Here is a 26,229-nt window from a genome sequence, read left to right as displayed (position 1 = left end):
ATGAGTGTATCAGAGAACAAGAAAACAGACAGTTTGTGAGTGATGTTGTGGAAGGGAATGCTTAGAGATGCTGGAAGGAGATGTAATTTGGGAGACATAATCAGCTGTTTTGTTGCCTGGCAATACAAAGCAGTGCCAATATGCTCTGAGTGTTTTATGCTGTTCCAGAGGAGCTTCAATTACCCCAAGCATACTGGTGAATGTGAAGTTGGAGTTGAAAGATTTACGATTTACATTGCATGCCTTCAAATCAAAAGGAATAACAATTTACCACTCTATTTGAATTCCTCATTTAATTTTTATATGCAACAATTTCAATGATGAAAAAAACCACAAGGAAAAAAATGATAAAGGATAACATTAAATGTTTTACACTTGCATCTCATTAATTTATGGCTGTGGTTCTGGAAGGAGAATTAAAAAACATAAATTCAGACTTTAATCATGAGCTTAAATTAAAGCCAACCTTGTTAAGGAGTTAATATTGACATCCTAGGAACCACTCATCATAAGACACAAAGTGAATTTTACATGGCTTATCAACAGCTCAGATTATTATTTTTTTTTTGTCAGACTACTATGGGAATAATTATTGCACTTGAAAAAACACCCTTCCATATACTGATATGTACTGTGACAGCCAGCCAGACCCATTACAGAAGCACTTCTTATCTGTTCACATCTGAACTTCTGTTAGCCATTTCTGTTGTGTATCCTCAGCATGGTGCAGCTAAGTGTTTTGACAATTTGAGATATCTCATTACCTTGCAGTGATTACTGGGCTTGAACCTAAGAAATCTGAGGAATGGCTAAATAAGAAAACATATGTTTTAAGGTGAAGGAGATATGTCAGATTTCATCTGTCTTTTTTCTTGTGTGCACAACTCAGAAGTAAAGGGATGCATCTCAGTATTGCTCTCCTGTTTTGCTGCTCAATGCAGTTAGAATAATAGTTGTGTTCCTGTTGCCCAGGATCTGCTTAGCTTACAAATCTCTCTGAAGCAGCTTATACATAGACAAGAAGAAACCCAGAAAAATGTTGGTTGCAGTTGCTGTTTGCCCATTAGGCAGCACTGCTTTAGTGACAATGGAAAGAAAAAGGCAGAGGCTTTAAAGTACAAAATGGCACGTTGTGTGGAAATTGAATCTCAATTTCAGAGGCCTGTGAGAGTTTCAGTTCCCGAAGTGCTTGCTGCGAGGTGCTCGGCACAGAGCCAGGTGGCAGCTGGATAGTGGTGCTCAGGCCCTGCTCACTGGCTCTGCCAGGGCATAAATTAAGGTCATTCCCCATTGCTTACAAAGGCAAGTGTTACTGCTTCTTCAAGCAGAGTTTCACAGCAGTGATGCACCGCTGCGGAACACAGCTGATGGTAAATGATGAGGTATGAGAGGGGAGGGAAGCGTGGGTGATCAAGGTTGAACCTGACTGCAATTGTGCTTCCAGGGAAACAGTCACAGTGCTTTTAAGTCCCCAGGAACAGCTTCACAGACAGTGGAGAAACAAAATGAAAGGAATTTTGAAGCAGTGTTTTTGACTTAAAAATCTTATGTAGCTGAAAATACATGGTAGACTCTGGCTTTCAACTCTGGAATTCATTCTGCAGCTGTTTTAGAGGAGGTAAAAACTGTGCTTTCTAGTCTGCACTGATTTTCCTCATTTGCCTTCATCCATTACCACCCTTTAGTTTTGGTTTTTCTTGTAGACTCACTGACCTATACTTTGCTCCAAGTACATTCTTCCAGAGTCTGGTTTTGATTGTGTCCTTATTCTGCTCTCAGACAGTTCCAAATTGGGAGCTGTTTGAAATTACTGCTTCTTGGCTATAGGATTTCAGGCATCTATTTTCTTCTGGCTTACTCCTCATTATAACCCTAAAAGCTCATCTAGACTTGTGGTCAAGAGTGCAGCTATGAAAAGAGCTGGCATCAAGCTTGACAGCTTTGTAGCAATTGATCATGTGAGTTAAAAATTGGTGAAGAGCTCTGTTTAGCTGCAGTGTGATTAACAGAGCAATGCCATGTAGCATATGTCCAAGCTAAGATTTTGAATATCATAGATCTTTGTGCTCTTATGAATTAATTTAGATATTCTATGTGGTACTTTTCAGTAAAGAATTCTCCAGTGCACCATAATGGCAAGAGTTTCTCTTGGTCTTTGGCCAGTATTATATTAAGTGACCACTTTTAAGGTCATTATTGTAGTCACCACGTACAAAAAGGAGTTCAGCCTCAATTGATTGATTGTGTACTTTCAACAGCACTTCAGATATTCATACTTCTAATTTTGGATTTGTGTTCTGTTCCTTAACTAAAGAGCTGCCCGGAGTTTGATCCATCCTTCTTTTTCAAAACAAAACAAAGAAATAAAACCACACACAGACACACACAAAAAAAAGAAGCCAGCACCTAAACAGTGCACCAACACAAATAGAACTGTCAGTTGTATTGCTATTCCTTGTTTACTTCAATTCCATACTATTTAAGGCATTTTTCCCTTTTGTGATGGCTTAGTGATGGTCTCAAACCACAGCTGACTGATAAAGCTAATGATATTTCCTAACATATTCTGTACCTCTGAGAATGTGATTAAAATATAATGTCTAATGCCCATCTAGTAACCTCAACTTACCACTCATCTTTATTCTGAACTCAAATCTAGCAGAACAGAACAATGAAAGGCAGTTACAACTAAACCTAAAAGCGGGTGGGGTTTTATCAGTAAAAGATTTTGTCTGTACCAGGTTTACAGCAAGCATGATCTTGTTAAAGATCATCAGAAGGCACTCAGGTCTGCTACAATAGTTTTGCTGTTATTTACCATTACAAATTTTGAGGGCAAAATTCAAAATCTCAGGTAATGATTTCACTCCATTAAATTTAATGCAGTTTTTATCCAATCCACTTCAATCCACATTATTAAAATGTTAATATCCCATCATTACAAAATTTGGAAAGAATATAAGAATATAATGCTTATCTGCTGGGGAACTGTGTGCCAGTTTCCTTTTCCTCTGTGATCTCTAAAGCAAGACACCACACCAACAGATGTTTTGTACACTAATGATAATTGGAGTGAGGGAATAGTTAAGCTTTTCTCATACTTCCTTCATACATTGCAGGCTTTCTTTTTTCATGGTGGACACCAGTAACAAATAGTCGTGAGCTCATGAATCCCTTAAAACTGTGTCATGTTTGCTGGTGCTGCTGGCACAAGCTGCCCACGGAGCGGTGGAGTCACTGTCCCTGGAGGTGTTCAAGGAATGTAGAGACGTGGCCCTGAGGGACATGAGTGAGCATGATGGGGGTGGGTTGGTGGCTGGACATAATGATCTTAGAGGTCTTTTCCAACCTCAGTGATTCTGTGATTCTATGTCAGTAACAGACCCCCTCAAAAGGTTCTACTGCACTTGGCAGTTGCAGATGTTACTTTTTAACATGAATCTATGAATATAGACCATATTTAAACATTAAGCTACAGCACACTCAGAGCAGTTGCAAATTGCTGTTTAAAGACTCCGATGAGTAAACAAATATGATTTTTACTAAATTTATCTCTTTTCCTTGGGACAAGACTCTCAAATGAAAACCATTTTCTTCATAGTATTACTAACATAAATGTAACAATTTGGGTTTTCTATAAAAGAATTAATTTTTAAATTGAACTAAGGGAAAAAAAATATCAGTGGACTTCATAGTAAAAGCAAGTCTGGGGATGCAACTTCTAATGAAGCATCTGTTTACTTTGTTCCCATTTAAGAACCTTCTCATCAGTCATGTTTGTTTTTAAGCATCTCACTTAAAACTGCAGGCTTTTCCAAGCACAAACCATCTCCAAGCATAGCATAGTGTCACAGACACCTTTGTCTCTTTCCCACGCAGCAGCAAATTAAACAGGAGCTTTTGACCCTCCACAGGCTTTAAAGCTGAAAAATAATCAGACCCACCAAAGGAGAATGATGCTCTCTACTAAACAGACCCAAGAGAGAGCTATTTGGATTCACTTAATCTGTGCTTTCGGGACTGGGTTGTGTTTGTTATTACACTGCACAGCCCTAATAGACACAAGACACTGGAATTTTTAATCAGATGTAGGCAAGTGTTATCTTTGCTATGTTATCATGTTTGATGTCTAGCAACTAGGAAAATAATAATGTGTGCTCATAAAGAGTGTTCTTACTGCATGACAATCAGGTCATCTCCTGGTTCTTGGGCAGATCTCTGACTCTGCAAAGCTGTGAGAGCTTTACTGTGGGTTATGGGGTATATGCAGCCTTACATTCTAAGTGGGTCACTGGCCACAGCTAAAACAGGCTTTCTGCTGTGCATTTACTGCCTATAATTGAAGGCATGCTTTATAAAAAGATAGACACAAAACAGACTGTGGAAGCAGGTCCATCAGATGGACATAGCGCCAGGATCTAAACTTGTGCCATAAGGGCCAGTTTCTGCTAAAGTCTGAGGTCAATGTGCTCAGGACAAAAAACACTTCATTTTTGTGTGATAATCATAAGCATTTTAAAAATGTCATTCTTCTCTGGACAGTAGAAGCTCCAATTTACACGAAATTTGAAAATTTGGCTTTGAAATTTGGGGTTGGACTTCCTTTGATTTAAAAAGAACATGGGATTTACCTGAGTTTTAATTTTAAAGGATACTGGGGATGCCTTGTATTTTTTCCAGAATGAACTGTTGTGAGTTCCTCAATTGTTACATAAATTCTAATTTTCTTAATACCTACTTTGAATACTGTATGCATGCATTTTCTCTCTCCAACCTTTAACTGTGGCGAAGTAACAGAACTCAGTGAAATACCACTTCCCTGGGTAAACCCCTTTTCTCTCAATGACTGTAATGTCCTTTCAAGGCAACTTTGCCTCTGACTCAGAGGGGCAGGGAACTTCTCGGTAAAACTGTGTCTGGACATGCGGCAAATACCATGGGCAAAGCAGGGTCGAAATGTTTGTGTTTGATTCCTCCTGTGCTTCCACCAGTGAGCAACAGAGCCTTCCAGAGCTCTGGAGATAGGTGCTAGACAAAATCAGGCTTACAAGAGCTGTAAGTTGGAGCAAAGCTTCTCGGGGGATGGCCCTTCCTGTGTTTGGTACACTTCAGCCTCAGTTAATGACTACATTTAGACTGTATTCATCAGGAGAGTCTGAGAACACCAAATAAGATATATCTATGCATCTGGGGCTTACTCTTCATTTTTTATTCAGAAATAAACTGTTCAGTTCACCGACCAAATCTTATTGTAGTCAGTGTCCAACCATTTATTTGTATTTATGCTGTCTTAATAATCACCCCAGTAGCACTGACTGCACTAGGATGATAACATTGCCACTCCCTGTGTTTGACTTTCACTTCTCATTTTCTCCAGGCATGATGATATTGATATTTGATGGGACATATTTCAGTTTTTTTTGTTTCCTCCTCAGTGTATAGAACGTAGGTCTCTCCAAAAGTAATGCTTCCTACTTAAACAGTTGCAAAGACCACACTAACACTATTTCATAGAGCAAATGCTCAGCTATAAAACTATTTTTTGACATAGTCACCACCATTAACTATGCATTTTCACCAGCAGTGAACAAGAGCCTGCATGCCATGCTTATAAAAATGTGCACTAGAAGACCAACATCAGATGCCATTTTGTCAGCCTCTCTGCTGTCATAGCACCAACATCTGTTTCTGACATTGTGGGCCTACATATTAAAACAGTAGGCATTACTTTCAGAGCAGACCTCGTATAACATTAAATTTGGTTTTCTGCAGTGTTTTCAGTTTCTACTTTCCTTTCTTTTCTCATAGTCTGGAGAAAAGGATTCCTATTTTGAAAATAGTTGGGTTTTCTTTGAGAAGAGTTCTTGAGATACATCTGCCTAGCTTCATACACCATGCTAAGCTCTCCTGAGGTTCTGGCTGTGAACTTTCACAGCAGGAGCTGCTGAGTGCTCAGGACTTTTAGCAGTTTGGCTTCTTTTAGAGGTGCCAAGTGCTTGAAAATATGCCAAAGCAAAGTAGATTCAAAACTGTTGTGGAGATCAGTTTGGAAATGAAAAAAGTTCAGGATTGAAATTTGTGATGATGAGTACTTTGCAAGGAACTTGAAACTTAGAAAAACTTCAGCAAGACAGGGGGCAATCTTTAAATATTAGAGATCAGAACCAGGCAGGGCTGTTTGAAGGTGGAAATTATTTTCTCTGTGGCTGCTTTGTACAGGATCTGGTAGTAGCTGAGGGCAAAGGAAGCTGAAGGTCTTAGGCGATGTCCGGTCTGATTCATTGTGGTAGTTACCATGTACCTGAAGCCCTTAGCACTGTGGAGGATCTGGCCTACAATGACCAACATAATTTCTACTATTCTTGCATATCTTGCTTCATTGTAGATGAAACAAAAAATAGTTTGTCCCATTTATACCCATGGATGTATATCAGACTTTGAGCATGGATGGAGAATGTCCCCGTGACTTTCCACATCGCTAAATAGAAACCCTACATGAATTTTGTTCCATGTTTTCATTCTTCTCTATGGCTGATACTTTACAGTTGTCATTATTAGTTTAAGTGGAGACAGCATGAGAATGTTTGGCTGTTCACAAGATGAACCAGTGTTGATACGTAAAGCAACAACTTGTAATTACTTTTGAGAGTGCCTTTAGGAAATAAGGAAATTGCACTTATTCATTCCTATGTGCTGTTTTAGAAAGAAGTCGGAGGCATCATACTACTTCTCTGTTGGAACAGATGTATCTGGTATGCAAAATGTACATGCCACATGTGGGCTAACTATGAAACTAAATTAAAATTTTAATCAAAGTCTCCATGCTTTTATGAAGTATTAAACAGCAGATTGTTAGGAGTGTAAGTAGGTCACACATTGTGTTGAGCGATTGTGCTTTGTCCTTAGCCATCTGGCAACATGAATCAACGTCAGCTGGATGCAAATATAACTCTGCAAAGGTGACCTTGGTAACAGGATTGGTCCATTGAGCAGAGACTATAGGAGGGTTACCTGCAATCACAAGTATACATTAAGGGAAAATCCAAAAGCAGAGTTTCCTGGTTCTAGAAATCTCTTCAAGCGGTGCTGCTGGTTAGGCAGCCTGCTGTTTGTCAGTGGTAGCTACATTTAGTTTCAAATCGGGGAGCACCTTAATCGCTAATATAAACCTAGATTTCAGCGGGTGATAGAGAATCCACTGAAATTGTGGTTGATGTAAATGAGGCGGAAGACACCAAATGCAAACAAAAATGATTCCTTATGGTCAGTTGCTGTTAAAAAGAGAATCCAGGTGCAGGATGTGTTTCTGAGGAAACTTAGTTTTTGAAGTGCTCCGTTTTGAGCATAACCCAGCAAATAGACAATACCTGTAGCTCAATTGAAATGATACTATCAAGACACATCTATTTGTGGGTCTGAAATCTAAAAGGAACAAAACATTCTGAGAGGAAAACATTTAATAATAAATAACAAAACTTCCCTATGTTGCTTCCAACTCAAAACAGTGAAGCATTTTCCATGCATTAAAGGTTTGCTGGATGCACAGTTAACTCTGTATTTCACTGCCTTACTTTAGGTGTCAGTGTTTGAAATCTTTGGCCTAAACATCTTTCATAGTGACATGTCTGCATGGCAAAATTAGAATCCGGTTCTGATGGTTCCCAGTCCTGTTCTGAAGCCACTAATCCCACAAAGGACTTTTGTGGTCTACTCAAGTTTTTCTGTTTGGTTGCATTTACAATGAAGTCAGAATTTCCCTTGTACTAAAAGTAAAAAATAGGAAAGGCGGATTTATGTATTTCTAGATTCCACGCTATCGACAAAATGAATTTAGCATATGTCAAACCTGCAGCCAAGAGGTTTGCACTTACATTGTCCTGAACAAAGGAAACGTTTTCCTTCTCAAACAGAAGAAACACTCTGAAGTGTGGAAGCCATCAGGTTTCCTTAGCCTGCCTTCCCTGCATTATGACTCATGTGGCTCTTGCGGTTAAAAGCACCACTACAAAATGAAAATACAATGCTGCTGTCTGCACACAAAAATGCTAATTTAAAATGTGTGTTCACATATTGTTAACCAATTGTGTTCAAAACTTGGAGTGATTCTCTGGTTACAGCTAGGCTCTATTGGAACTCAGAGCTTAATTATCATTATTTCCGAAAGCATTTTCTGGAACATAGAAATTTTTCTTTTTTCACAGTATGTATCGAGCCACGTTTACTTCTTTTTCTCTCATATTGGAGAAAAAAACACCCAGACCTGCTGCTTAATTCTTGTGTAGAGCTATTGTAAAGCAGTTAGAATGCGAGCAGGTTTTAACTGCATGTTTATACCTTCCCACCATAGAGAATGTCAGACCAACATCCAGTTAAGGCTACAAGAAATGTTACTTTTGGTCAGCTCACCTGAACGCCCTAAGGATTAGAATTTGTTTAGCTATAAGCAGGCTGGTATTATAAAAGAAAAAGCAGCAGATATTGAAATATTACTGATGATCAGAGGGCTGGAGCACTTCCCTTACAGGGACAGGTTGAGAGAGTTGGGGCTCTTCAGGATAAGAGAAGGTTCTGAGGGGACCTTTTAGTGGCCTTCCAGTACCTAAAGGGGGGCCTATAGGAAAGCTGATTTTTATAAGGGCATATTGCGTCAGGACGAGCAGAAATGGTTTTAAACTGGAGGAGGGTAGCTTTAGACCAGATAGCAGGAGTAAATTCTTTACTGTGAGGGTGGTGAGACACTGGCTGTGGATGCCCCTTCCTGGAGGTGTCCAAGGCCAGGCTGGATGGGGCTGTGAGCAACCTGGTCTAGATAGAGGTGCCCCTGCCTGTAGCAGGGAGTTGGAACAAGATGGTCTTACAACCCAAACCATTCTATGATTGACCTTCATGTAGTCCAAGAGTACTCATCTGCTGAAGATCGCTTCTTCAACATACAGAAAAAGTTAGGTTTAGTACTGAAACTGTTAAAAAGTATATTCATCTGAATTGCCAAGAAGGTTCGCAATAACCCATAGCAAATGACAACTATGGATACATGAAAAATGTAACATCTGATTTTGCTCTAAGCTTTTTCTTTAAATGTAAGGATTATAAATTGACCTACAAATACAGGCTGCCTTGGGTATATCTTGATTTGCGATCAGTGTACAGCATGAGTTATTTTTAGATGAGAAATATCTCTGCATCCACAAAGTGTGGTTATTCACTTGGTATGAATGCACTTGAGAAATAAGTAATTTTACTGTTCTAAAGTGTCTTGTAATCATCTTTTTTGCTCTTTATTAGATTTAAATCTTTCTCCAGTAGTTATGATCCATTCAGTTGGATGAGTGTTTCTGATTGATCACCAGGTCAGACACAGCGATGTGTCTTTTTAGGTTCCCACACATAAGGCTGATGTTCCAAAGAAATAACTTGAAAGATGAATAAATGAAATGAAATCTTTGAATCATTGAACCTCCAGGGCTGGAAGGGATTCACAAAGATCATGGAGTCCAATTTTTGACTCCACAGAGGACCAGCCAGAATTCAAACCTACATCTGAAAGCGTTGTCCAAACACTTTGTGAACACCAGCAGGCTTAGGGCTGTGACACTGCAAATTTGTACACTGATTTCTAAAGATAAGTCTAAATGACAGACATTTCATAGGATATTACTGGATTCTGGCACAAATTCATAAAGTTGGAACTCCACTGAGACTCTTGTCATATTCAGAGCAGAACTTAAAGATAAACATAAAACTCATTAAAGCCATTACTTCTAAGCACTTGTGCATAGCACTGCTTAACACAAATTAACGGGAACAATAACTCCTTAATAATGTAAGAGAACTCTAGAGGAAATGAAATTGCTTACAGATCATGTAAAAATGAGCAGGCATTCAGAATGCCAGAAAACATGCTGTAACACTTGGAGATTGAAAATTTGGATCATTTCCGTTAATACTTGCATAGCTGCATTCTCAACGATTTCCCAGAATCCTAAAACTTTGTGGTTTTAAATAAGATTATTTACAAACCAACTGACTCCAACTTTTAATTAATAACGTTAATTGGAAAATGTCCTTACAAATTAGGTTTCTCCCCTGACATGCTTGAAATAAATAAGTTATGATGGAAAACAAGATAGAGATAAATTGAAGCACTGTTTCCAGCTTTCAAAGAGCAGGAACTGGCTGATCTAAATAACAGAAATACGTTTCAACCTCTAAATATCAGCATATGCCTTGATATTTACACTGATTTTATCATTATTTAGTTGCATTCTTTTAATAAGAAATGCAGATAAAATAAGTGCTGTTAGAAATATTTTCTTGCATTTGTATCACTTCCCTTTACTTCTGAATTTCAGCAGTTATCAGTGCTGTTCAGCATCCTCAAAACTGACCCCAGCTGAGGCAGCTCCTCAGAGCTCTGGTAAAGTTGTCAGTTTAAGCAGCTGAAGCACTACAGCCCCTCTCCTGGCAGAGCTCTGATACACCCTGGAGGGAAGTAGCAACTGACTGTTGGTTCACGATTCCCTTCTGAGAGTTTCAGCTGCTGGTTTTGTTGGCTTTCCAATGGTGTTGAAGAGCCTGCATAGATGGGGTTGAAGAGAATAAAAAACGTCACTGTTTGATTAGAGTTCACCTGCAATGTATAAGGTCTCACTTGGTGCTTTGATCACCTTGAGAACCACGTGTAGAGGCAGCTGCATCCAGCACTAGCCTAAGCCTTGTGCCGTACCCTTCTCCACAGTCAGTAGAGGGAGATGTGCGACCCCCAGCTTGCTTCTGTGTTTATAGTCCTGCCTGCTAATGTAAGCTCCAGTAGGCAGCAGATGATATTAATGTGCTTAATTAATTTAAGCCACAGCAGCTAGAGAGCAGATACAGAATTTGCTCAGCCATGCCTGCAAGAATGGAATAATCTTCAGGAGAGAAAAGGAATATTGCTAGGGATACTGTCTGCCTCAGCTGAGCCAATGTTAATTTATCTGTGAATTCGGACTGAAGTCCTCCTTCTGCTAGAGCCTGAGTAAATCTGAAATACGGCAAATGTGCTTTAGCCTCCTTGTACTTTGCTGAAGTAGTAAGGCTCCATCTCTGGTGTGTGTAAATTTGCAGAGCTCAGTGCAGAAACAGAGACCTTAAAATACTTGGTTCTGCAAGGACCCATCACAAAAAGACACTCCTGCCCCAAATGCCTCACAGTTTTCCACCAGATGAATGATGCGAATATCTCTAAAAGGTTAAAGAAAGTCACTTGTGTAATGAAAGGCAACTTGAAGTACTTCTTTCATATTAAACCTGCTGACCATATGTTCGGCATGACTGTTATATTAATTGTGCAGCTTTTATATTCTTTGCAATGTGATAAATTTCTCCAAGTACTGCTGTTGAAAAAAACCAAAATCTAAAAAAAAAAAGATGAACTACCAATAGTTATTTGAATTAAACTTTATCCTGGGAAAAGCAAAATGAATAAGATTTGTCTCAGACCTGGGGAGAGATTAACAATGCTTTGCAGGGAGTAAAGAAAAGGAGGCTTTAATGCAGGGTTTAGGTGAATGTAAGTGACATAGAGAAGACATTAAAGACAGAAGAGAGACAGAGGAGTACCAGGGAGACAGATGCAGTTGTGCACCCCACACCAGCACGGCTCTCTTCAGTAGCTACTGTTGTTGAAATCCAACAACACTGTAACAGCAATATACTCATTGGTCAAACATACAGTGACACATTACAGGAGGAGTATCTGCCTTCTTCCACCTTACAAGAACTATGGAAGCTTTTTCAACAGTTAATGCACCAAACAGATACTGCAACCTTAATGTATGGGATTTCACATGACTCCAGACCTTTAAGGGAAGCCTGACGGGTTGGGTGTCAGAGAAAGTGCTGGTAACAAGGTTGGATACTTTTAAACTCCAGACAGTTCTGAAATTGTGAGTGTTCAGGCCTGGTTTTATAAAGCACTGAGATATTTTTGTTTGCCTTTTTAATCTTGTAAGCTTCAATATAGCGTCTTAAAATGCAGAAGTAGCCTAGCATAGCCTGTTCAACCTGGTGAATAAAGAGATCTCCGGTTACTTTTGGTACAAGAATTTTACCTGCTGGCCTGCTATTGGAATAGTTTTGGTCCAGGTCTTCTTTCAAGTGCATCAGAGTGGTGCTGCTGAGATGAGCACCTCTGTAGCCTTTGAGAATTAGAAATCTTCCAGTCTGGTGTTTGTTAATGTCATTTTTCCTAACATTTACCAGTTCGAGTTTAGACTCTTAAATTATTCACGAGCACAGGGCTCAGACAACTACCTTATTTGTTTTCATAAAAAAAAGCTTTAGAAGCGGCTTTGAACAATATGTATGCTCTGTCTGTTGACTTTTATCTTCTGACAGAGTGCGTAAGAAACAACAGGGCTTTGCAAGATTCAATGCAAGTGGAGAGCACTTGATTGCCAGCACTTCATTTGCCAAAGCTCTGAATATATGTCTGTTCAGAAATCTGCGGGGCTGCTTTCTGAAGGGCTTTTTTACATTTTTACATCCTTCATGCCATAACTCAAACTCCTGTTAAAATGCAGTTCAGAAAGCTGGGATTGATTAGATCTCTTTAATAAGAGATCTTTAATAAGCAGATTTTACCTTTTTGCTGTGGAAATCAGGCAGAGATTTTTGGGGAAGAAAAGAGACATTCACAAATAAGCAAAAGCAGTACACTAACTTCCTGTAATTGTGTCTTCTTTCAGTTTATAGTTGTTAGTGGAAAGAGAAAGGGACTGCGTAGCTCTTAGTCTCTGGGAATGTGGTATGGTGATGGAGCCTCCTTTCTGGCCTGGTGGGTGCTGGTTTCCTGGTAACTCTGACATTTGAATTAAGGTTTAAATCTCAGGAATGTTAATGCTTAGAAGCAACATACCAAAAGCCTTGGGTGGACTCTTCCTTAGTCAGTATTGCTCCTCTGTATCCATTTCTCTGAACGGTTCCCATGCTTATGTACTCTCCTGCAACCATGTTCCAGAAGTGAAATAATTGGCCTATATCTACCCAGCACAATCAGTAGAAAAAATGTTTATATAATCCTGACAACAAAAGTGTGGGTGGATTAGGTCAAACCCAGATGCCACCTGCAGATATCCCCTTGGCGCACAGCTAGAGTATTATTCTCTTCAAGGCCGGAAAGGGCTGGAATTGAGACAGCAAGGCTGGGTGGTCCCCGTATTTATTGTGCCAAAAAAGTGTTCTGGCCTACTGTGCTCTCAGTTCCTCAGGCTGGAGATAAAAATCACAGTTAAGCCACTCTGCAGTTCTGTAACTTTGAGAAATCTCAGGGAGTGTATCCTACTTTTCCCTCATCACCTGCCCTCACTGTGTCATTGCTTAGTGCAGCTGTTCTTATGAAACTCAGAATAAGTCAGTAAGTCTAGAAATAGTCCACCAGCTGAGTCAATAACACACTGGTTTTGTAGCTAATTCTTCAGAGTTATATGCTGTTTGTAACAGGAAATCCATGATTTTAATTAACAATAAGTAGGAAATAGTCTGCTGTGAATTGATCTTGAACAGGTACTGCTGTACTAAATTAGTTCAAAATAAGCAGAATGTTCCATTGAGCAATTTGATATTAAGGCATCTTGAGTTTATCAGCTGCAGTTACATTATCTGCTAATGCTAACTTTGGTTTCATAAAAGAATGAAGCTGAAATGTCTTCTTAGACACAAATTAATGAGCTTAATATACATTACTAGGCATAGGAATAGAAGGGATTTCTCCCGCATACTCATGTGGAGGCTAATTGGCATGTGTATTACATCTTAACAAATAAATAGAACTAACAGCAGTTTGTCAAAAAATAAGATTTGTTTATTTCGCAATCATGTAATGTTTAATGAAATTTGGGTAGATGTTGTTTTCTTTGGTGCTTGTGAAAAAGATCCTTTTATCTCACACTTCATTAGAAAAAGGACTTGGATTCTAAACACTCTTAGGAAATAAATCTCCTTTCACTGCAGAGAAAGCTGTGCAATCTGCTATATTTAACACAGAGAAGGATTTAAAATTGCCTAAGCTATCATGCAAGCTCTTTAAGACAATACTATGCTATTGCTTTGAGATTCTAACAGTATTAAAATTTCAGCTGCAAGTTTTTATTTCACACCATTTTGCAGATGGGAGAGTTGAGACCTTAGCAGTGAAATGACTTACAGGGAGTTGCAAAGGAAAGCTGTTTGGCAGATAAGAATGTTAATCTACGTAATTAATATGAAGCATTGAATCAGTTTGAGGCATCCTTTTGCTTGATGCTAATCTCAATTTCACTGGCATTTTTCATAACCATTTCAGAGACGCTACTAGAATTACTTCGGGTATGTACTAGTGTGATTTAGAATGATCTTTTGGTACAGGAGAAGAATTTTCTTTGGTCGAGAATCTTCCAAATTTCAGAATCCTTTGTGAAACAGGAACGTCTGCTTCACCATCGAGATCAGAGGGCTTGGTCTTTTACAACCCAAGGATAATTTTCATATAAAATCCATGCATCACTATGTTGCAGTTTAGAACAGTCAAATATTGAGTTACATTTACCAAACCGGGCCAATGAGTCTATTTCTCTAAAAGCATTTGGACTTTACTCTCTTTGACCCTTTGACCCATTTGCTATGAGAACAGAAGACAGAGCCATTGCAGAATACTGTGTCAGTCTCTGTGCTTACAGAAACAACTAGGATAGCTGTTACTTAACCAGGCATCAGTCATAGAGTTCTGGGTTTGGGTGCTATGTACTTCAACTCTTCCCAGTAAAAATACAGTGTATTCTTTCTTGATCTTCTTTGTTTAGCCCATGCCTAATAGGAATCTTTTTTTGCTGTTCTCACCCCTTTGATTGACCAGATTGGAATGCATTTTTTTCATAACTGCTGATGTGCACTAAAATAATCCTTTGCCAACCTGCTCTTCTGGATTCGTGGGTGTCGTCTGACTACCTCTCAAACTAAGGCAAACAGCCAATTACCTTTGCGGAGTGAGAAGTGACATTCAGTGTGCTCTGACCGATGTCAGTAGCAAAATTCAGATTGACTTCGTGTCCTAAATGGGTGTGTTTTGAGATCATCCACTGAGACATTCATAGAATCTTGTTGGCCTCATTAGCATGGCACATTAACTGTTCGTGCTTGACCAGAGGAATATGAACTCTGGAGGAAAGAGCCCTCAGTTGGACTTTTTGTATCTTATTGTCATTTATTATATTAATGGAAATACATTTCTGAGAAATAGGTTTTAATCTTCTGATCTTTGTCCAGCCTGCAAGCTAATAAATGTTGTTCTACATCTAGTAAAGGTGATAGATATAATGAATCTTGCAGATATAAGTGGATCTTGTATTGAGGCTAGGGATTTCTTTCTTCAGTTGAAAATATATATTCTGACAATCTTTTGGCATTTATGGAGCTGTTTAATAGAAACAGTTGTGTTTTCTTTTTTTAATAATATAACTGAAGTAATCGATCATAAGCAGGAACAGAAAGGTGCTTTTGCCCAGGAAGAGAAATAATGCATGTGAAGACTGTTCTTGCAGCAGTTGCATTGTTTGTGTAACTTCAGTGTGAAATTGCAGAGTGATTGGTTTCCTCTGTGTTACTGTTAAACAGCCACGCAAAAGAATTAATCTGAAATAACTTTACTCTTTCACCCAGAGCCGTTCTTTCCTCCTGCATTTCTTCTTCTGTTTAATTCACAGTTCAGTCAGTTATAAATTAATAAGAACTCTACCTGTGCATTGTCTTTGTGATAGAAGATGCAGAGAATCTTTTCTGATCCAAGGAAGATGGGGATACGATCAGGCTTCAGAAGTTACTAAATATGACAAAAGTTGCTACCTTGAATGTTTTTTGTACTGTTTCCGTGTTGCCATGAGCTAGATTTTGTCCTAAATGTCTGTTTGTTCAACCCTGCTATAGATTACATCCATGGGAAAGCATGCCCTCTATCCTTTCCTTTCCTTTTTTGTTTTGTTTTGCAATTCAGCCTTCTGTTTGTAGATACCTATATAAAGAACACTTACTTAAAACACATCTGGCATATTATTTTGAAGGTGAACTCTACAGTACACAACACAGCTGCAAACAACTTTTGAAAGGGAGTCATGGCTTAGTAATAACTTAAGCCAGGGCCTCCATGAAGTTCAAGACATTTTGCTTGCTCCATTGATTAAATACTGGGCAGTTTGTACTGTCATCCACATGGCTCCTTTTTTTTTCAGTTAAGAGGCCAGTGAACAGTGCTGGCTTCTTAGCTGCCTGGAGTTTGAGAGGAAGATTTTTCCCCAGTTATCACCAGTGAAGTGGAATCCTTTAGTCAGCTGAGACCTTCGTAGGAGATTTATGGCACTGAAAAAGAAGGAGTTAGGCACAGAGGATCTAAATCTAAAAATCTCAAGTCCCTTGGATTGCACCATGACTTACAACTTTTCCATTTGCCTTCACACTACTCTTCAGAATCTTTTCTTCCTTTAACATGGTGAGTTTTTTTGCTGTGCTCTCTGAAAACAGTGTAAGTGTATGCCAAAGGCTGAGCCAGCAGCAACACATGTAAATTGCAGAACAACTGAGAGGAGTGTGAATTATTGATAGAATTAAATGATGTGCTGTGAAGCAGCCCTTGTGGATAAGCAGTGTTCCCTTTTTACTCTTCCTGTTACAGTATGCATTTCTTGATCATCGTTTTTAGTGTTTGCAAAAGATATTTGTAAAGAATACAGTCACATTGCCAACACTCAATGTGAGGTGTTATGTCAGAACAATGTATGGCAGTGAATAGTCAGATTCTGGTCCACCTTTCTATGCACAAACAAGAATAGAGCTCTGGCATGTATTCTTTAATGTCACAATAAATGAGAGCACACTACAGCTCTTCCTGGAATCTTAGAAAACAGAAGGTATGAAATGCAGCCTTTCTTGTGGCCCAAGTGAGGACACATTCTAAATTATCACATAAACCAGAATATATTCAATGTCAGTATTATAAAATCTTAAACTTGCTCTGAATGGTACCTTGACTTTCTGCTTTAAAAAGTGTCTCCTGAAAACTACTTGGAAACCAGCCTTCGATAGGCACTGAATAGCAGATAATGTTTTAACACTTGCCCATCATTAGTGGTGTTCCCATGTGTGTCTGTTGTCTCACTTCTAATATCCACTGCTGTTTGGCTGCCTAGTTATGATTTGGATAAGTATGTATTTTTTCTATGTCACATTATCCGTACATTAGAGATTTCACAAAAGGCTGCGTAGCACAATGTCTGTGCATCCCAAATGATGTTACTCTAGAATCAAGAAGGTGCTTGGGGATTTTAAAGATACTGTGATTATGACAACTATGGTCATGACCTTCAGATTAAAAAACAGTTTGAAAATCAGTGTTCATTTTAATCCCTGTGTTTCTTTCTGATTTTCTTTTTCTTATGCTGCAAGACAATGCCTGGATCTCCAAATCTAGTGAGCACCCTGTGGTAAATATGTGTGTGTAATATATAATATATGTCTGCTACACTAACGCCATTTGGATTGGGAAAATCCTAATGGTGCAAGTGCACAGACTATATTGCTAGTAACTGCATAAACAGTACTGGATTTTGAGTGGTTTGTACCCTACTTACAACTGAAGAGTTGTATCTTGTAACCTTGTCATTTCCCATCACTGTGGAATTCATGCTATCTAGATATCTCTGTTAAACTTTGGTGGACTGTGTTTTGAGTACTTGCTGAATAATGAAAGGGAAAATCCTCAGTTTCATTTCATAGAATTGTTTTATCTCTTTTGGATGTTGCTTATTTATTTATTTATTTATTTATTTATTTATGTTTACTTATTTTGAGCCCAATGTTCATCCTCCAGGTAGGTAACATCTGTACCATTGCAAACGTGTGCCTTCTTTGCGCACCCAAATCCTAGTGTCAGTACTAACCAGTACAGACCAGTAGTCACCTGCATGCGGAGTGGACACATTTTCACCAACACATACGTTTCCTTTGCAGGCTGGCTACGTAAGAAAAAGCAATAATACTACACAAAGGAGTTTAGCAAGAGGATTCTCGTTAGTGTTTTCCAAGATTGGTTTAAAGGGAATTTGTAGTCAAATCTTAACGAGGCTTCAGCAGTTTTGAGCTTCGCTGAAATAACTGGAATGACATCCACAGTAACAAAATGTTTGTGTGTTGCAAACATGAATGTAATTCTGTAAAAGCAGTTGGAACTAATGCTTTCTCTGATTTGTTCGTCAGTGGGAGCACAAAACCAATGAAGTGTAGAGATCAAAGGAACATAAAAGCAATGTGCATCAGGAGAACTGATTGGGAACTATAGGAAAAAAACGTAGCTTTCTTTTTCCACTTCACATTTCACCTTCTTGCTGTTACATTTTGTTCTGCTACAAACGATCACTTTCTGCTTCCTCTGCTAATACTTCAGATTCATTTTGCATGTCAAAATGGTGCAAGCTACCACAGTCACTGGCACCCATTACCCGAACATCTTATACCCAACATGTATCTTTTAACACCATTTGTGTCAGTGCTAATGCAGTTTTACAGCCCACTGGTGCCAAGGTGAGAAAGAGTTCAAGGAGAAAATAAGTAAAAGTTTATTTCATTTGTTGCAACACAGTATAAAATGGTGGCAGAATTTCCTTTGTGAAGGATTTCAGCCAAATCCAGCCCCACCGTTAACTAACTTCTTTTCTTATGCCTGCCATTGTGAGTCAATTATAAGGCATTTACAGATCTGCATGAATGTAGAAAGAGGACGTGGTGCTCAAATGTATCGTTTTGCTTCTTTACCCGTTACCAAGGAAGTGACTCCATACTTATATTCAGTTTTTAAAAGGTTGCTTTGAGAGGAAATGTTTCGTGGCACATTGAAAACATATTATTTTGTTTGTTAAGCTGTTTTAATGTTCAATATTGAAACAGAGAAATTTATTTTGTGCTATTGTTTGTTTCTGTTTATTTTTAAAGGTTTCAATTTGCAATTTCATTTGTAGCAAACATGACAGACAACAGCTAAGGCAAAACTAAGTTGACCTCAACGAACTTGCATGCTATTGTTCCAGGGCTGATTCTCATCTAGTATCGCATTTGATGCCATTACAGCTCTGGCTCTTGGATATACAATAAATATATGTGGTATTACCTTGAATACATAATAGGGTATAAAGTACACAAGGTGCAGAATGTCAAGATTTTAGTGGCACTAACTGTATCATAAGAGCCATGATTTAACTCCACAATCAGAACCAAGTTAGCAGTAGACTCATTCAATTGCTGCAGCTATGAAGCAGTAAATCACTTATTACTGAAATCACGCTTATTATAGAGTAAAAAGAGACAGCAGCCACAGTATTTAACACAACAGAGAATAAAGCATACTGCAGCCACATGAAAATGGCACAGTAGCTTTGTTTGAAGGCTACACTTAGCAAGAACCAAAAAGTCACTCTTATTTTAAGTTCTGGGCTATAATTTTGTAGCCAACTTCTAGTAACTACAACTACAAGCTAAAAACCACGGGTCTTCTTGTTTGATGTTGGATTACCTTCAGGACTTCCCTAATCTACAGCATAGAGCTCTTCAAGAGACAGAGTTGAAACTCGGGGTGCACAGAGTGGTATGTGATGAGCCACAGCCATTCCAGTGAGTCAGCTCTGAGCAGCATGCAGCTGCCTGCAGCATTTTGGGGTCTTCTAGGTTGATGGGACAGCCTGAAAATCCTGCCTCTCTTAACTATCAAAACAGAGGTTTCAGAGAGAAATGCTGGATCTGAACAAAGGCACAGTAGTGTCGTGTCCAGCAGCAACGTGTCCCACATCTCATCATGCTCAGGCACTGTGGCAGGGCTGAGTCAAAGGGAATCAGCTGACTGGTGTAAGTCTGCACCACTCTTGTAAGCACTTGCATTTGTCCCTGAAGGTTTTCCGTGCAGACTTCATGAAGTCCATGGCATTAGGCATGACTATAGTCTGAAGCCCTCCTACTTCAATGCCTGGAGGTATTTCTTCAAGCACAGCCTTCAAGTAGCACAGGTGATGCTTGGTTTTCTTAAATTCAAGTATTCTTATCCCCTCCCCCCAAAAAAGAAAGAAAAAGAAGTGTCATTGTCATTTCCCATGATGTGCCTGAGCTGCAACTTAGCAGATCTCCCACATAACACTGCTGAAATATTACCTTCTGCCAGTATAGAGTGACAGGTTGTGATAAACAGTGATTTCTCTGACTAACACATTCCTACTACCTAGTCAAATATTAATGAGCCCACACACAGAAGCATGAAGTAATCTTTTGTTTTTCATTAAATACGTAGATTAAAGAGTTGTTATTTTACTGTAATGAACAAAATTATGTAATTTCAGCTTAGAGTAATTGTTAATCACATCAAATTGAAATGATCCTTGGTTTTGTTTTAAAGAGCATAGAAGAACAAGAAGTAGAGGAAAAACAGAAGTAGAAATGGAATATGAGACTATAGTGAAAGTGAGTGAAACATTCCCCTTTTTATCTAGTAATGCTAATGTTGTTTTCATTTTACATGTCAAAACTCTGAGTCAGGAGCGTCCACAATTTACTGCCTGATGGTTCCTCTGAAATCTTTGAGCAATTACAGCCCTGATTATTATCTGCTAGCTGTATAACATATGCTGCCACTGGCCATTACATTCTTTTTATACCGGGAAAGCAATTTGTGGCTTCTTCAAATCATACCCCACCCCATTGTCTGCCTGCCTGCTTTATTTATTGCCGCTTTTGCCCCACCTCAGTGCAGTGGTCAGGGGTTGTGTGTAGCAGCATGATTATACAAGCTCTCTCTCTACAGCCCTCTGGATCATCAGAATATCCTCTGTTCTCTGCTCACAGTAGCTGCAGTACTCGCATATCAGAGAAACAGGCACTATTCAATGTCTCTCTGAGGAGGTAAAGAAGGTTAATGTGAGGGGATATTACAGGAGTAGGCATTGAGAGCATCTGCATGTAAAGGATGAGAAAGGGGAAGGGTGTTGAAGGTAGGAATTCTGGGCACCTCTCACAATTAAGTTTACCAAACAGATAAATTTTGTCATATGGGACACCAGAATATGGGATAGTAAGAGAAAATATTAATTGGGGTGTGAGAGCAGGAAGGAAAATTGGGGGTGGGGGGGAAGTGAAATCAGTAAAGTGGAATTAGTAGAGCCTAAGGGAAAAAATTAGAGGTAGGAGAGTGAGTTTTTAAGGGAGGAGGAAGGGAACAGAAGACAACTGGGGAAAGGCAATCAAAGCTAGGGGGAAAGGTGAAAGACCTTTACAGAAGGACTAACGATTAGAACATGCTTACAGAATGCAGTAGTGTTTCAGGGGTATCTCCTGTCATCTATGTTCGTGGCAGGAGGTCTTGAGTTTTCCCTGACTACGGAATGGCTATAAACCACATGCCTTTGTCACTGAATCAGTGAATCCCACTTGGTTTGTATTTATATTTAATAATTCTCCTACTGAAGCTTTCTGGAATGCTTTGATATGCTTTGCTTCCCTGTGAGGAGAAAGCTACCATGGCTTCTCAGTGAGGACTGTGTTTGGTAACAGAACCTACTGTTCTGCTGCAGTTACCTGGGTGCAAAGGGTTCTGGTTACATGCCAAGCAGGCATTGTTTGCTTTTCAGTGTCCCCTGGCTCAACTCACAGACATGTGCAGGAGTAAAAGGAGCCTTCTCAAGAGCACTGCAAGATCCTCTCTGCCAAGGACCATCCTTGTGTGGCTTTTCACTGTCCCATGCAAAGTGATTCGTAGTCTTTCCTAGTGACAACAAAGGCTCAGGTTTTGCAACTACTCCTCTAGTCAGTGTGGTACCAATACCAGTGTTAGAGATTCACCTGCAGTAGTGGTAAAGGAACACATTTGCTGTGATTGCTTCTCTTCTCCCTGGCTAGCATCAGTGTGGCAATTCCTTGTGCTTTCTTAGAAGTTGTTTTATCAGAATGCATAGGAAGGGTTGTTTGTTTTTTAAATACTTACCAGGTATACTTCCAAGGACACGTATGAAATGGTAAGAAAAAAAGGAACCAGCTGTGTGTGTTTGATTTGGGTCTTGCAAAATAGATAATAGCTTCTAAACTCTGTAGAGATGCAAATGCTAAATAAGTTTGACTAATTAATAGCATGTGGGTATATCTTGACTTCTCAGGCTTCTTTTTTTCTGTGGATTTCTGTGGACTAGATGATCTTATAGGTCCTTTCCAACCTTGTGATTCTATGATTACCTGTTTCTACCCAGGTGGACACTAACATACTCTTCATGTGTCTATATAAGTATCATCATATATTTATTATTTATTTTCATGTTTCTACTACTGAGAAAAAGATACTTTCAAACACTTTAAAAAGAATGCAGTTGATTGTAAATATCGCTTAGTTCTCTCACTGCGGTAAGGTCAAAGATTAGAGCTGCTAGGTGGGGCCCTGACTACATGAGTGTTGTTTTCCTCTTGGATACAGACAAGGTACATAAAAGTACATGTTTCCTGAACAAAGTAGTTGTGACAAAAGAAAGTTGAGGACATAATGAATGTCTCGGCACCTTGCCAATATTCAATAGAATGACTTACTTGAGGCGGCAACATTAAATGGGCAATTGTTCACTAAACAACAGGATTTTTTTTTGTTGTTTGTGTCTAGGTGTCATGAGAATACTGATTTCTCTTCCTCAGGGATGTTCTGACTTCCTTTCCTGAAAAGCAGGAGCATAGGAGTAGATCTGATCTGCCTTGAGACAACTCAGTGGATATTTAAAAGAACAAAAGTGTTAACCTCTATTCTTGTCATACATCTCTTACATTGTAAATAATATGCTGCCAACTTCATACCCCCTGTTTGGTTTAAGTCAGGATATCTTGGGAGTATGGCAGGGAATGGGCAATTTAATTGCATTTAGAAGCAATTCAGACCTAAGATAAGAACCTTTTGTGGCATCACATAATCGCTTAGGACACTTCATCTGATCCATCCATCACTCCACAGTTCTACTCACTCCAAAGGAAATATGAGAATGATGGGAAAATGTTGTGGTTTTATTTTTCTTCCACCCCTTTCTGCCCTACACTCTCACTGGTGCAACCACAGAGTAAGACGTTTTGAATGATATGAAGCAGCTGGATGGGAGGAGGTCAGATGGCATAGAAGGGAAAAGTCAAGCTTTTGTGAAGGCCATCAAGGAGTGTATCTATCTCAGCTCTCTCTCCCATATGAGACACTACTGGCTGAACAGAAGGAATGACCTTAGAGCATATGCAGGAGAGGTATCCAATCCTTTTATGTCATTATCTTAGAATTGTTGAGAAATCTAGAGAGGTTACCTAAATTCAGAGCTTAACTCAGGAGCTGTTAGAATCCACTAGCAAATATTAGTTATCTGTAGCAGTAACTTTCATTTAGTTAGTAGTGATTTATCTGTGTCAACAGTGAGACTTAAAGTAAATTTTTAAGACAGAATAAGAGAATGTGGATTTAAAAGTCTGGTCTGAAGATGCATCTCCTTTTTATTCCATACAAAATAGCTGGTCCAGTAAGACATTTTAACCAGGAAGGAATAGCCAATGAGAGTTATGAAAAGTAAGGCATAACATTTACTGCTACACTTTTCTTATCCTTTGAGCTCTTTTATATAAACTCTTCAGTGCATAGTAGAGCATTTCAGTAGGTTTCAGCCATGTGTAGGTGCTGTCTCAAATCAAGTTGACATCTTTTCTAAACCTGGATTTTTGTAAGTCTTATAATAGCTCTTATGTACAACTAGAATTCTGCACGGAGCAATGTCAGTCTCCATGTTAAATTACTGTATGTCCTGTGGGAATGATATTGCATGTGGTAGCTCACATTCTGACATCTTCACATTCACAAAGGAGGTATTAATGCCTGAATAAAACATAGAGCTTGAAGCACATAAGGCAAATTGTTTCACCAACTGCTGATACCAAAGGTTAGTATTTCTAGAAACTATTAGTATGAATGCATATTGTCTTCTGACTTTCTTCTTGATATTATTGAATATTAGGATATTTAGAAGTACCTGTTTGGCTCAGAGCTTTATTTGTCAGGGTGTTACATAGGTCAGTGGGATCTCCATGTAATATTACTGATCACAAAGTGATCCTTTCTGCTGAAAATTCTGATGGTTCAGTTTTCAGAGCACTTATCTGGTTTCAGAAGTTAGTATTCCTGATAGGAATGATGGCCTTAGCAGCAATTAAATCTTTCCTTGCTCTGTCAGTTGTACACCTTAAACTGGTGCTGTAATGCTGCTGAAGTTGAGGCATGATAGATGTGCAAGTCTGTGTAATGCCAAGTTGCTTGGAAATTACAGAAGCTCCTGGGAATGATAATTCACTGTCACTCTTTCTCTCAAAAAATCATTGTAATTCTGAGCAGGGGCTCACTCTCTGTGTGGCAGAATGGAATAAATTCTGCAGTAACTACTCTCTAATTCCATATCAGTGTTAATGTCTCCTCTTGGCCTGGAATACCCTTCATTCCCATCTGTATTCACATAGACGCTGCTGGGGCTCACACTTGAAAATACCAATTGGTTGAAAATTAATTCAAATTTTTCAATTATTTCTTGGATTTTTTACTTTTTAAGTGATTTTTTTTTTTTTTTTTTTTTTTTTTTTAAGTCTGGGGTTAATTTCTTGTAATACCAGCTGCCTCTTAATGACTGCTACTTCCTCAGAAGTGGATTCAGGTCAGTGATATAAACCATGTTTGAGGATTTGCTACAGGCCAAGATCATCTCTATTGTCAGATGCAGAAATGGCTTTAATATGAAAAAGCAGTAAGCTTGCTCAAGGGTCTTTTATGTGAGCTAGATGTCTGCATTCTCATTAAAAAAAACCACAAGTAGAGAATACAAATGTAAATATGAATGATCCCTGCATTTTGAGCATCCCGTGCCCTGCTGTGGTTCACTTTCAAAAGTTTTCTGGATTAGTAATCTTCACCACCCAGTCTCACTAATCTGATCATCTGTTTCAGGCCCCCACCATGACAGTGTCCATTTTCATGTCCAATTCTGTTAGCACTCAGAGGCTTTCTGCAGTCTCTCTCTTATAATACTCTGGAGATCAGGGAAAAAAAAAAAAAAAAAAAGGTAGTATCTTTGATAAATATCTCACCAAGATCTTTTCTTTACCTGTCCTTCCCAAACAAACTGTGTCTAGTATGAATATCAGTAATGTAAATTATTATAGAGAATCCCTGCTTATGCCAGTGAAGTTGTTATTTTGATTTACTTAAAAATTAGCAGATGCTATCCATTTTTCACTCATGTTTAGTAAAGATATGCAAACAAACATACACACATGCCACAACAGTATTCACTCAGTATTTACCTTTGTTTTCCTCCTGTAGCCATTTAATGAGCATCTAAAAACAGTTTTATAATAAACATGCATGCAGTAGGGAACATCTTTCAGTGTCTTTTTAAAGAGTTACATATTAAGTGCAGGTTACTGGCAGTAGGAGATCTCACAGTGGATAGGCTGATAAGCAAAGAGATTCTTTTTTCGTGCACAAGATCGTAAATCACTACTGTCCAAAGATAAAGAGTTATATTACACTCAGAAAGCTCCATGCTCTGCCTTTTCCTATTAAGTAAAATTAGAATATAGGGGACAGTAAGGTGGAACAGCTCGGTAGCTGCTAGTTTAGCGTGTGGGTAGAGAGCAACTTGTTTCAGTTTGATTTTAAGAAGTGCCAATCTGAGATATACTTTCTGATTTCCTCCATCAGACATACCTTTCAACACAGAATATCTCAGCTGCTTGCTTCTAATTTCTGTGGTGGGAGACATAGTCCCCATTATCTGTTTTAGTCAGCTGAATGTTCTCTTTGACTCCTCACTAATACTGTAGGCATTGAGGATTCGGGGAAGAGCACCTGTCAGTTGGTAGCTGTGTTTTTAGAATAATTCCTCTTCCCATCACTGCTGCTGCTGAGGACAGCGGCTGCAGTCAGCAGCTGTGACTGATGCAGCAGTCCATGCTGTCTGCCTCTGACAGGTGCCAGCATAAACCAGCTCTAATGACACAAGTGTCAAACTGGAGTTTCAACATATCAGTGAAGTAAAATACAACCAGACAAGGGAACTTCTGTTCTCCTGAGATCAATTCTGCAAGGACAGCAAGACCTGAAAGAGTAGTTTGAAGCCTTTCTCAAGAGCCTGGAGCCAT

The 26,229-nt window shown here is 38.9% G+C and overlaps 1 protein-coding gene across 7 annotated transcripts in view; it reads left to right on the top strand.

Annotated features, from left to right (window-relative positions):
• Window positions 1-26,229, top strand: part of PLCB1 (phospholipase C beta 1) — a 346,674-nt gene that overhangs the window by 302,275 nt on the left and 18,170 nt on the right. For 2 of the 7 annotated variants that reach the window (XM_085541096.1, XM_085541095.1), the window contains exons 32-33: window positions 17,857-17,875; window positions 20,441-20,505. The exons of 3 other annotated variants lie outside the window; for them this stretch is intronic. In XM_085541096.1, coding sequence (XP_085397222.1) covers window positions 17,857-17,875; window positions 20,441-20,505 — 84 coding nt within the window. The remainder of the gene's footprint in view (window positions 1-17,856; window positions 17,876-20,440; window positions 20,506-26,229) is intronic. 2 more of the 7 variants (XM_085541098.1, XM_015857087.3) reach the window with 1 other exon arrangement.

Source organism: Coturnix japonica, chromosome 3, assembly GCF_054131305.1.
Source record: "Coturnix japonica strain WE chromosome 3, WE-NBRP24, whole genome shotgun sequence".
NCBI classification, from domain to species: Eukaryota; Metazoa; Chordata; class Aves; order Galliformes; family Phasianidae; genus Coturnix; species Coturnix japonica.
This window is presented reverse-complemented; position numbering and strand designations above follow the sequence as displayed.